This window comes from Stegodyphus dumicola, chromosome 5 (assembly GCF_044657685.1).
Source record: "Stegodyphus dumicola isolate Sdum_Otavi_A_Nest chromosome 5, ASM4465768v1".
Classification (NCBI taxonomy): domain Eukaryota; kingdom Metazoa; phylum Arthropoda; class Arachnida; order Araneae; family Eresidae; genus Stegodyphus; species Stegodyphus dumicola.
In genome coordinates, this window is record NC_140772.1 from 21,067,156 (window position 1) to 21,081,060 (window position 13,905).

General features: G+C 35.8%; 1 protein-coding gene across 1 annotated transcript in view; it reads left to right on the plus strand.

Annotated features, from left to right (window-relative positions):
* The window catches only part of su(r) (dihydropyrimidine dehydrogenase su(r)), a 59,261-nt gene that overhangs the window by 17,474 nt on the left and 27,882 nt on the right, over positions 1-13,905 (plus strand). Inside the window, exons 6-10 of the mRNA XM_035367413.2 lie at positions 1,916-2,112; positions 2,218-2,299; positions 2,432-2,513; positions 7,316-7,423; positions 8,755-8,924. Coding sequence (XP_035223304.2) covers positions 1,916-2,112; positions 2,218-2,299; positions 2,432-2,513; positions 7,316-7,423; positions 8,755-8,924 — 639 coding nt within the window. The remainder of the gene's footprint in view (positions 1-1,915; positions 2,113-2,217; positions 2,300-2,431; positions 2,514-7,315; positions 7,424-8,754; positions 8,925-13,905) is intronic.

The window sequence follows — 13,905 nt, forward strand, 5'->3', positions numbered from 1 at the left end:
AATCCACTAATATGTATAAGTGTAAAATTCTGTAATTCTTCAAATTACGTATTTGTCAAAATATTTTTTTATACTGATATCTCTTTTTAACTGTCTTTCATACGCAGGAATTTTTGTTTCTTCTTAAGACGCTTAAATAATTATTATAAAATGCCATGTTAAATCAATTAGTGTTAATCCACTAATATGTATAAGTGTAAAATTCTGTAATTCTTCAAATTACGTATTTGTCAAAATATTTTTTTATACTGATATCTCTTTTTAACTGTCTAAAGCAAAATAATAAAAATAGTAATTATAAGCAAAATGTAAATACTTTTTTTTAATGAAAACCTCATCTGACGAATTTTGGACACACTTCGGTTTTCAGTCCTCTTTGCAATTTTATCCGTAAAACCTCAGTGCATTGAATCAATAGCTCAATTTAGAAGTTTCATCCAATATATGTATCAAAGTTCGGAAATAGTTATTCAGTAGATCAAATTCTGAAAATACTACAAATTCATGAGCGCTTTCTTTCGCAGTAAATTTGTCACTATTGTATTTATACTCTCGCTTATTGTCGTTGTTAAAAAAAAAAAAAAAAAAAAAAAAAAAGAAAAGAGCACCCAGTTGACTTGAGTATAATTTTAGTATATCCACAAAGTCCGTTTTATTGATCAGACCAGCAAATTCAATAAAATGTCTTTCAGTAGTGACTCAAATCGACATAAATATAGTACTAATGCCGCCTGAAGCGTTTTAATCTTTTGACTAAAAAAATTTAGAAACAAAACAAAAAAAAAAAAAAAAAAAAAAAAAAAAAAAAAAAAAAAAAACCCGCCTTTTTTTTTCTATCTAAGTGAACAAAATATGTCGTAAATAAGGTAAATTTAACATTTGGAATTTTTTTGACGAACGGATTTCAAGCCAAAGGCTGAGACACATATGCCCCAGCCGTAGTTAATGGTGAGATAAATATGTCTCACACGTAGCGATTAACTTACTATAAGCACACCTATTATTCTGAAAAACTTTATTATATGAAATAGATTTTACATCGTATGGTACAGGGTAAAATATTTCTTTGCTTAACATTACACACTGAGCAACTCATATTTGTTCTTCTCTCTATGTTCATTTGTGTACACCAAACACAGCGACGTCTTGATTTTCCAACTATTGAACGATGATCCCCAACATTCAGGAGATTATAAGTACTTTTTAAATCAGCAGTAATTTTTAAACTTTTGGTGGGACATATATGTACCGTTGGTAGCCAAAGGGTTAAGAGAAATTCACCCCCTTGCCAAATAAGACATGATATATTGGGCGCGTCCCTTCCCGTGAACTAAGGACACTAAGGGTCCTCTTGCCCTCCCGAACTAAACCCAGGAGTCCCTTGTCCTAGAACCTTGGAGGGATTGGATCGCACGTAGAGGGACACAGTTCCCAGAGCGCCAGTGGTCATCAATTTGCTACCTACCAGTCGCTAGAGCTGCCCGTCACAGAGCGACATTACTTAGCAAACCAGGGACGCTACCCCCAGGGCTATTAGAGCCGTCTCTTTTAGGACGTGCCATACCCATGGGCGGTCAATAAGACCTTTCCAGGGCCTTCAGAACCACTAGGTTCGTAATTTGTATACCCCCCGTGGCCGAAACTGCCTAGTTACAGATCCTAGACAATAGCTTTGCAGAGTTCTCTAGGTCAACTTCGGGGGGGGGGACCTTGCTAAATAAAAATAACCTGTAGTTAATAGAACCTTTTGAGTTAATAATGGGAAAAAAAAAAAAAAAAAAAAAAAAAAAAAACGTATTAAGAGATGAACGATTATATCCTATTTTTCATAAGCGCAATTAGTTTTATTATTGATATTATTTCTCACTCAATAAACGTTGTATGTTTTTAAAGATCCACAAACTTTCATTTCCAGACCTTCAAAAAGATGAAAATACCTCAAATAAAAGATCCTGATTTGTTTCCCAGTGGTGACGTACCTGACAGCTACAGATCTAAAATAGCAATCTTTGGTTGTGGACCAGCAGGAGTCAGTTGCGCGACATTTTTGGGAAGATTAGGTTACACAGACATCACAGTCTTCGAAAAAGAAAAATATATTGGGGGTTTAAGGTAATGTCATGAACATGTTCTTTACTTTATTCAGGTGAGCAATTTTTTCCCTATTTCAATCAATATTTATTTTTAATTAAAGAAACTTTGCTGGTGTAATTATAGCTCTTCTGAAATACCGCAATACCGACTTCCTTATGACGTAATACAGTTTGAAATCGATCTCATGAAGGATCTAGGAGTAAAAGTAAGTCAACCTTAAATTTATAGAAATGTACACATAAATTTGAAGAAAGAAATATATATTATATATTTGATACTTATAAAATGAATTTAATATTTCGTAATTATTTTTTAATACACATTTTTACTTTAACAGGTAGAATGCAACAAATCTTTAGGAAAGGATTTTACGTTATTATCACTAAAAGATGAATACAAGGCAATCTTCGTAGGAATAGGTAGATAAAAGTCTTTTGAAATCTAGTATAAGAAAAATAATACAGAAAAACATATGTAAATGTAATATACAGTCAAAAGTCGTTAATTCGGACACCCATAATCCGGAATGATCTATAATCCGGACCTCAAAGCTAAAAACTTTCTGCGCATTCGCCGCGTTGACACATGCGCATATGCGTTTACGCGTGCGCGTAAGACGTTTACGACTGCGCTTATGCGTGTGCGCAAGTGCAGAATACGTTTTCGCGTGCGCGTTTTATGTATAACGGACGGTATAAGCTAAAATGATCTAATTATGTATTTAAGTTAATGTTGATGATTGCGTTGTTCCTTAATCTTCGAATTGGATCCGGCTTATTATTTTTTGTAGACTGTAGGAGCAATTTTATAAAAGTAAACTTGAACTTTCGATTATGTCAAATAGAATTTCCGATGCTGGAGCTCCCAAAGGATCTACAAAACGAAAGTATGTTTCGATGTCCATCAAACAAAAAGTGGAATTGCTGCAAAAAATGGATAAAGATATGGAGAAAGTGACAGAGAGGTTAGTGAAAACGAAAAAAATTCGATTGACAAGTTAGTCGGTATTCACCGCACAGCAATTACGGGACTTGAACAGGGGAACTTTGTAACTGAACAAGAAATTATGTCTGTTTATAGAATTAAAGAGAAAGTATTATCACATAAAAGGAAGCAACTTAAACAACTTACATTGAAAGAAATGTTTAATAAAGTAAACAAATAAATATTAAGCTTTTTTGTTTTGTAAATTTTGATACCCTTTAGATCATAATTTTTCTTTATTTCATAAATTACGGTTTCATATTTTTAATTTTAGAATTTCTGCATGCCCTCTTACCAGATTTAAACTGATGATCTATAATCCGAAAAAATCGATAATCCGGAATCGCGGAAGTCCCAACGAGTCCGGATTAACGACTTTTGACTGTATCTCTAAAAAGGTATTTATGTATTATCGCAACCATCTTAGTAGAAATCGCCAAGGTTCTGGTAACCAGGCGCATAATAACTATACCGGTAACCATGCACATAAAAATATTCAGTTTCCGACATCGCCATTTTCGTATGCATTCCTTTTGTTGTATTCCAAGTTCCAACGGCTTTTATAGAAAAATTACATATTAATTTTTTGGTACTTTTCTGTTTTGCCGGGGCAAACGGTAAAGTCGCCAATAATGGTGCAACTGATGCCAAACGGAATATCTTCGCTGGTAATCTTTTACGCCTCATTTTCAAAACAAGTCGCAGCCATTTCTTATCAGATTGATTGTTTCTTTCAATACTGGCATACAATTACATAGAATTTTTACAAGATAATTAAATTTTATGCCCTAAGACTATTCGCGGTAATTAAGTCAATTAGGATGCAATCAAACCGCTCACCCCGAAGGCGAAAATATAGAAAAGGTAAAGTCAAGGGTTAAATTCATCCATTCTAATGAGAATGCACTAAAAAAGTACAGCACTGCGGTTTTACATAATTTCTGAGTAAGCTATTCGTACGAATTGAAATAATTCTTAAATTTAAACTTGTATTCCAAATTCATAATTTCTGAGTAAGCTATTCGTACGAATTGAAATAATTCTTAGATTTAAACTTGTATTCCAAATTAAATTACTGAGAGAATTAGTAGTTTATGTGAGATGAGATCACTTGGGGTCACGTGATACGAACCGGCGAATCAGGATGTGTAACCATGAAACCAGAGTGAATTCTTTAATTAATATCTTTTTATAAATTTATTGTCTTTATTTATTGGCTTTCTTCAAAATTTTAAACCATATTAAAATGTTTATGCCCTCAAAATGAAAATTTCTTAGACCTAACATTTGTTAACATTTTTTATGTGTATACTGTATGTTGTCACCAACAAAGTCTGCTTGGCGAGATTTGCGGCGGCGAAACGGAAAAGTACATATTTTTTATCTTAAGCTCGAATTTGAAATATGTGCTTGTGTGATTTTTGCTATGATAGAAGAAGCTGAAGCAAAACTTCTGCAGAAGTACAGTATTTAGCCAAAAAATCACTAAAAAACAATGCTTCGAATCTTTTCTCAAAGCGATCGCTACGAAATTTCTACCACAACGAAAACAAAAAACCGTTTGTAGCTAATTAGGCTTAATGATAACAGGTTGACTAGGTTTAACTAGGTTTTTGAGAATAAATATATACTTGAAACATAAAATATGTATGTATGTATGTAATATACATTTTTTTTGGCAATAACAGCATTGGTTTTTTTTTTTTTTTTTTTTTTCGGAAAATTCGCCAAACAGTTCCAAGGTGGTTGCGATAACATGTAAATACCGCTAAAAATTAGAAAACTTTATAGAAGCATAGTAAATAATTTTACAACACGATATAGTATTTTCACAATGATTACTTCACAGTACAAAGTTTGGTGAATCTTCGGGTTATAGTAACTTGGCAATTTTTTGGCGAAAATTTGGCGACCAACCCTGCTACAGCAACCTGCGAGTTTTTTTTTTTTTTTGGACGCCATTTTGTTTTCATGAAGTAAAGGCATGTTTTTTTTTTTTTTAAACTCTACATTTTTTTTTTCCAACAATCTCCTAGTTGAATTACGCTTATGCTAGAACTTTTATGGAACAAAAGTGCTTGATCATGATGAAGATTAGGTGCGAAATTGTTTCTAAGTGTTTATTAGCTAAAATTCCGATCGTAATTTTCCGGAAAGTCCATTTTCACCAGATTTCTTGCACCGCCAATCAAACTTATCTGTAATATCCTTCCTTTCACACAATCTCATTTCATTCCCACATGTTGGACTTTCATACTTATCTGCAATTAATTCTACACTCATACACCATTCAAGCAACTCTTTTGGATGGTCACATAAATGCAATAAAAATTTGGAATTTACTTTAGAGAGGGCCATGGGATCCAAATATTAAGCAACAGTGTTTCAGACAACATACAAGATGGAATGTACTTCTCAGATTATTGCTGAAGTCCTAGCTAGTAACCTTTATCGCCTTACCAAAATGTCGCCAAACTACTTGTTACCATATTCCAAAGATTAGCCAAAATTTTTTAATCCGCATTAAAAAATTTGTATATTGATATGCCTGCATCTAGTTACATATCTGAGCTTTTAAGAGGTATTAATTTTTCTAAACCGCGCAGATACACATAAAATTCGGAGAAGGCGAATAATATAAAAAAATTGGATATGAACTGCAATTTAAGCTGTCATATAATATTGTAAGGTTTATTTATGTTAATTAACCAGTTATTTTAAGTTTCGGATCCTTACTATCACTTCTCTCTTCCGTTTTCCCATCAGAATGCAAATTAATGTATGCTATTTTAAATGTAAATTAGTTCGCGTGTACTTAAGATTAGTGTTTTGGACTGTAAGACAGAACTTGTTCTGCCTCTTGAGGCCACATTACTAGGTTATTAGATCAGATAAGATTTGTAGTCTTCGGCTTTGATATTATAGTTGCCTATACTGAATGTCCGCGACAGTTCAGTTGAACCAACTTCACGTTAAATTGATTTTAGTAGCCTTCGGATACTTGCATACTTGAATTTAAATTTATAGTTGACTGTTAATTTAAGTTATCTCACCTTCAGTGCTGGTTGAGCTTATAATGTATATGATATATCTATGTAAGATACAAAGTATGTAAATAATAATTTAAATTAACAATAGCCCCCAAATTTCTTATTATTTTACTTTGGGTACTTTTCCTCTTTATTCTAAAAATGGTAATAACTCTTTCTGGGCTGTGTCATTTCTAGATGAATCCTATCATATGACTTTTACATAAAGATAATGGCGTAGCTAATTCGAAAAAAGTCAGAATTTCGAGAACTGAAACCTGTCTCCTAAGCTGGAGTATTGGATAACTACGCACTTTACTTCTACCTATTTCTCCGTTAAGATGATACCATGCTGCTTCTTTCTACCGCAACAAATTAAAGATGTAAATTCTTTGGACATAGGCATGATTAGAGTGCCAAGTGAACTGTGGCCACAAATGTCAGTTTAAATAAAAATGGATATTTAATCGGTTAATCTTTAGATTATGGTAACTTGGCGATTTTTTGGCGAAAATTTGGCGACCAACCCTGCTACAGCAACCTGCTAGTTTTTGTTTGGACGGTATTTTGTTTTCACGAAGTAAAGGCGATTTTTTTTTAACTCAACATTTTTTTTCAACAATTTGCTAGCCGAATTACGCTTATGCTAGAACTTTTATGGAACAAAAGTACTTAATCATGACGAAGATCAGGTGCGAAATTGGGAGAAAGTGCAGAATCGCAAACTGCTTGCCGCGTTTTTAAGAATTGCACATACACGGTAACCATGTACACGTCGACCTATTTTCACTTAAAAAAACATCCCAGAATTGCAAAAAAGTGGCATTGCGCACACTCTTGACTTTATCCATGTACACTGCTAAAGTGCTAGCTAGTAACCTTTATCGTCTTACCAAAATGTCGCCAAACTACCTGTTACCATATTCCAAAGATTAGCCATTTAATCTGATTCAACTAACAGGTTCGCTGTTCGCTAAAAATCAACATCTTCGAAAGGCAATATTTCTATATCTATGTACTTCAGAACACCAGTCTTATCTTACTTAATCATGCCGTTACTTTCGGTTTTCAAAATAATTGCTGTTCTGCTGTCACCCAGTTTTGAGAACTAACACCTCTTTATACTTAACATCAAAAAGATTGTTTTACATAAATGGAAGACAATTTTTTAATCTAACGTAATATTTTGAATTATTTATGTTATTTAGGTCTACCAGAGCCTCATGTAACACCAATGTTCGCTAATCTTAAGGTCGAAAATGGATTTTACACCTCTAAAACATTTCTTCCAGCTGTTGCAAAAGCAAGCAAAGCAGGTACTTCACTATTTTTGAAAATATCAAACCCATTGTGGCAATACACTGACTACTAATAAGTATTTGGACACCTATGCAAATGACGATATCTGCGGTCCTAAGGTACGTCACGGACTCCGCCGGTATGTATCGTGCAGGAAACAACATCGGCTTTAGTCGCATGCAAGATGCCTCGCAGTTCGGAGCTCTCTGATTTCGAGAAAGGTATAATTATCGTATATCACAAATATGGCCGATCTATAAGGGACATATCTAGCGATCTGAAGTACCCAAAATTGACAGTGGCCTATGTGATTAAGAAGTGGAAGATGAGCAGTGATTGTCGGAATGTGCCCCGAGTCGGGAGACCAACGAAACTGGGAGATAGAGACCGACGAGTGCTGTACAGAGAAATTCGGAAGAACCGCACCCAATCGATGGCCCTCATCCGCGAGGAGTTTTAACAGGCATCCGGGAGTATTGTTTTAATGAATACCATCCGTAAGGAAGCACATCTGCTTGGTTTTCACGGTCGTGCTGCTGCCCATAAGCCTTTGATTACAAAGTCCAACCGCGCTGCTCGGTTAATGTGGTGCAAAGCACATCGAAATTGCACCATAGATTAGTGGAAACGGATTCTTTGGAGTGACGAATCAAGGTTACCCTTTACCGTTCGGATGGCAGGGTCTGGGTCTGGCGTCTACCTGGGGAACGTCTCCTGCCAGAATGCATTGTGCCAACAGTGAAGTTCGGCGGAGGTGGAATTATGGTCTGGAGGTGTTTCTCCTGGTATGGGCTGGGACCCTTGGTCCCCATTAATGGTAAGCTCAACTCCGATGCCTATTGCACTATTTTGGATGACAATGTCGTTTTGGATGACAACGTTGTGGCAGTTTTACGGGTTGGACCCCTGTTTCTTTCAGGACGACAATGCCATTTGTCATGTTTCTACGTTAACCAAAGCTTGGTATGGTGCCAATGGAGTTCAACGAATGGACTGGCCTGCCCAGAGTCCAGACCTGAACCCTATCGAGAACCTCTGGGACGAGTTGCATCTCCGAATTCAGAGGTGCACTACCCGTGCAAAATCGGTGAAAGAGCTTCTATGTCTTCTCCAAGCCGAGTGGAAGAAAATACCACTAATACTTACATGCAAAGACTTGTGGAAAGTATGCCCCGGAGGATCCACGCTGTAATTACCTCTCGTAGAGGCTCTACCAACTATTGATTTTGAATAAAGTTAGTTTTTCTTTTCTATCACAGCTGTCCAAATACTTATTGGTAGTCAGTGTATATCCATCGCAGAAATATTTAGAAACATTGATCGCACTATTATATGTTATTTTGAGCAGGCATGTGTGCATGCAAGCAACAGCTACCACAGCTTTATGGAAATGTTATTGTACTGGGCGCAGGTGACACAGCTTTTGACTGTGCAACTTCGGCTATCCGCTGTGGAGCAAGAAAAGTGTTCGTAGTCTACAGGAAAGGAACTGCAAATATTAGAGCTGTACCTGAAGAGGTAAGTAACATATGATTTGTTGTTGTTGCCAATGCTCACTTGTCTGACCAAGCCCACGAAAATCCTCTTGGCAAGGAGCGCAAGTTTACGCCTGCCATTGGCAACAGCCATCAGCACCTTACAGGTGGAACCAAAGAAAGTCTATGTAAAGAAGAAAAGGCTCCATAGACGTAATGTAAACCAGTTTGTCTTCTGATCCGCTAGAAAGAAGAGGGACGATTCGGCAAGGGATTTGGCGACGGAACCTGTTGGCGAGAATTTCCCCCTTTGTGATGTACCTGGCCGAGATTTTCCACCTAAGTCATGTGTACAGGAAATTGAGGAACACGGGTTAAGCTGGATCGTTCTTTGACTTTTCGCGATAATTTAAACTCGAATTGTCGTGCTTTTTTGCTTTACTAGTTGAACTTGTATGATCCATATCACAGTTTGATGTCTGATTTTATATCTGTCAATATGTAGGGAAAAAAATGGAGTCACACAGCTTTAAACTCTTGATAAACGTGACCGTCGAACCTGTTCGAACTTCGACATCAGCTTCGAGCTTTGGCGCTTTTTGGCGACAGATATTTCACGCATGCGCAGTTGTGTCCCTTTTCGTTCGGAGGGAGCCACTCCTGCTGCTGCGAAGCTTTCCTTCTCAACAATACATATTCTTTGGTGGATTTGGTGGAACTGCGATTTAGCTCAGTTCCGTTCCCAATTTTGATGGAGAGCACCCCTGCGGGACGGGCCCTACGGTCTCCAACTCCTCTTCCTCTGCCATGAACCTTCCGAGAGGACTTTCGGCTCGCCACATATTAAAGTGCCTTATGCAGCACGGACATTATACATTTACAAACATCTATGCCATCTAAGGGATTCGAACTCGGGCCTTTCGGCACGGCAGTCAGCGACGCTAACCAATATACCAGTTGGTCGGCACATACAATTAGTTTCATATAACACATAAAGTCAATAACATGAGAAAAACGGAATTACAAATTATAACTAAAGACAAATGTATGAAATATGAATATAAAGCTTTACATAACTGGTTCATCCATTAATAAGAGTCAAATTAGTATTAGATTAAGAATAGATAAGGGTATTGATGATGATGTCGTGTCTATGACAAAGTGCAATTATATAGCTCCGAAGCTGTCAAAGACAGCTTTTGCAACCTCGGCAGCTCTATCCGTATAAGGTAGGTCCACTGGGTCTTCAATGCCGATGTCAAACAGTCTGGCCTGGATTGCTGGGCAGCTGAAGATGTGACGGCGAGACAGTGGGATGTCATCTGGGCAATGAGGACAAATGTTCGTGTAACTACGCTGTCCGTCTGCAGAAATCCTCATCCCTTTTAAGTGATTTGTCCTAAGTGGGGTTATGATAGTCGATATGGCTCTGTCACAGTTCAATTCCGGGTTGGAGTTTCCCTTAATTTGAGCCCCGATTAGTCTTTGGCTGGCAACTGCATTGGCATCAACGAGGGTTAGGCAGTTGGATGGCTGAGGAGAATCACGGGATGCCTTTGCAAGCTCATCGGCCTTCTCATTACCAAAAATATTTACATGAGCCGGTATCCATTGTAAGATGCAAGATCTTTGGGCAGCAAAGATTTTGTTAGATAAGAGTATTATAAAGTAATACCGAAATTATAAAGTAGCATTCATTCTATCAAGTTTTAAACATTAGAAGACTTGAAACACGAAATCGAATCACATATATATTGCATTACGCATACTATACTCTTAAAATAAAATGCGTTACGGGAAATCTTATTAAGATTATTGACCAACAGAAAATACAGTATTAAAGCAGATATTTTATAGAAACATAATTTTACATGTCCGATTGGTAAAAAGGATCATCTGCTCGTAAGTACTACCTCAGTATTATCTTATATGGCCCAAAAGATATTATTATCGTCCTAATCTGTATAATTATTAGCAATGTTAAAACTGCTATATCGTTCGGCTCGGGATCGAATTCTGGGGGAAGCATGCATGTCTGTATCATATCTGTGAGCATTGGGGGGCCTTTAAAATGCTGGCAAGCCAAAAGTTCTCTGCAATGGTTTGTTGGTAGGAAAAGGGTTATAGTTCCTTGGACCCTTGCCCCAGCATTCTTCATGATAACTGAGGCGGAGTAGTGCAACAGTTCGTGAAGTGGACTATCTTGTAAGACCAACAGTGAAATTCTGATGCTCCTCGACTTATACTTATTCCTACACATTTTACTGGTAGTAGTTCCACTAGATGCCAGAAATGGAAAACTTTTGTATAAAATGTGTATAGGTTTTATAAAAGTAAATGGCAAAATAGATAGGAACATCCATACTCGACCTTTTTCTTCTTATTCAAAATTTTCCTTCACATTACATTTCTGATTCTTTCACTTAGAGAACTGCTTCGCAATGCCTCCTGCCATTTGCGTCTTGTGCTAAAAACTAAAATCTTTTTTAATTAAAATTTTATTTAAAATTTACACTTGAAATTTTGTATTGTAATATCTTCAGTTGATGATAAGGCCAGGCTGACAGAAGACTTTTCTACACTACCAAAAATAACTACCCAGCAAGAAATCTAGGTGCTTTGCGCTTGAAAAATGTTTAGTTTTATGAGCGATATATGGTTTATAAATTATTGATAAATAATGTTGTTAATGTTCTACAAAATAGTGAAATTATATAAAAGAAATTCGCTGCAACTATTGATCAAAACTTTTGTCGACAGTCTAAACCTAAATGCTGGTCACTTACAGTTATTATCGGAGACCTTTTCCGCAAGCTGCTATTTTACTTTTAGTTACATAGTACAAATTTAAACATTGGTATTTGCAGTTCGTATACGATCGCTAAATTTTCAAGAAAAGCTATCTGAAAATGTAATATATTATGAGCCACATTTTTTTAAATTTTATATTTTATCAAGAGTATAACATTTTCCTATATGTAAGTATCCGAAATTTAAGCCTATGAGCTAAGAAAGTAAGTAATGAGTTTAGAATCCGAAGACTTGAAAACATTGATAATGTTTCTACCGCGGTCTAGAATATAATGATGAACTACCGATCACTTTTTACGCGTCTTTTTGTAAATTTAAAAAGTAGTGTCCACGATTTTCAGGGTAAAAAAAAAAAAAAAAAAAAAAAAAATCACATTGAAAGACGCCGTATTTACTTTTTCTCTTTCCTAGAAAACTACAAAGACACTTGCTTTATGTCGCTGTTGATGTAAATTGGGGGCCTATGATCATGATCATAGAGGGCTAGTCAAGCGGCAAAGATTCTTTTGGTTTTAAAACAACTGCGGTGCCAATGTCAGGCATTCTGGATTTTAATACACATTCGGAGAAGGTTATTGGTAGTGAAAAGGAGGTGCAGGTTTGGATGGATGTAGACAATATTGTTCCCATCACAATCCCCTTTAAGATGACGGCAAAAGGATGAGGCATCTGCTAGGAAAGGAGAAAGATAATGATGAGGAGGGGAAGGATGAAGATGAAGACGACAGGCGAACAAGAAATTTATGTGGAAGGAAGCTGAAGAAAGATTGCAGAGTTTCATAAGACTGAGAAATGTTCTTCTGCTTCTTTACATGATGTTATGAAGCTTCACTGTATACACAGCGAATTTTTAAAACTACGGCGATAATTTTGTAAGCAGGCAGACGTTCGAAGTTATATGCCAGTACTCTACTAAAACATCCTTAGCTTCCATGTGATAATAAATATGGTAATTTTAAAATATTGTTTGTTTATTTTTAAAATATAAAATCGTATTACGTGTTTTAAGTTGTAAGTTTCTTATGCATATAAGGTATTTCTCCCGCTTTCTTAGCGTGCCTTCGTTGTAGTCGTTCTGCACCCTGGGCCGGTGTTCCAGAGGTCCATGGTTCGATTCCCGGCGAAGGCTTTTGCTCATTTTTCATCTTGCCTGCTTCCAAAAATACCTAATGTCTCTACAAATTAACACCAGTTAAATTATGATTTTGAACTTTAACTTCTTTCCGTATTCCTCACGAGAACGAATTTTCTGGCACTCGCACTGCGCTTTTAGGTTCTGTCAGTTCTATCCAAATGTTTCGTCTTCTTTTGGAACCGATACCAAATTAACCAGTTAAATTATGATTTTGAACTTTAACTTCTTTCCGTATTCCTCACCAGAATGCAAATTAATTTTAAGACTATTTAAGCTGAGGGCTTTTGGATCTTAAAATAGATAGATAGAGAATTTTCTGGCACTCGCACTGCGCTTTTAGGTTCTGTCAGTTCTATCCAAATGTTTCGTCTTCTTTTGGAACCGACACTTTAAACTGTACGCTCCGGTAAATTATTTATAGCACGAGTTGTGTTTGTTTTTTTAAAAGTTTAAAATCTTCACAAGTCTTACTTTGAACGATTAAATGATGCAAAATTGAACTGAAACATGCTGCTCGTACTAGCGATTTTCAGAACAGAGTTCAGATATATCTTTTAATCAGCAATGAATGCTCTTTCTTAACAAATATAATAAACTTCTCTTTTAATCAAGAGAGATAAGTCCTTTCGGTTATCTCGGTTATTTTATCTTCAAAATAAGCCCTTTCGGTTTTGTGATTGCTATTTAAATTTATTTTCAGTAGTTTTAAACTGCTTTGGTAAAATTTCCGTGACTCCATGACCTTACTTAATTAGTTCTCTGAAATAATCGTAATAATACCTCTGAAAGTATTTCAAGTAAATGTATAGAATGCTTTGTATTCAATCTATTAGAACATAATAAATATTTTACTAATTAAGGCATATAAAAACGAGTAATATATAAGCGGGTACCATATAAGGATCTAGGACTTTCCACCGTCAACACATATTTTTCTTTACATCACTGTATTTTATCTTGCCGTACTATACTCGTATTAAATTTATTTAGTTTAATAATTTTGTTTAACTTTTGTATACTTAATAAAGGTTGCTTTTAATATATACAGTTATTTACAAGTATGAGATATAAAGAAATT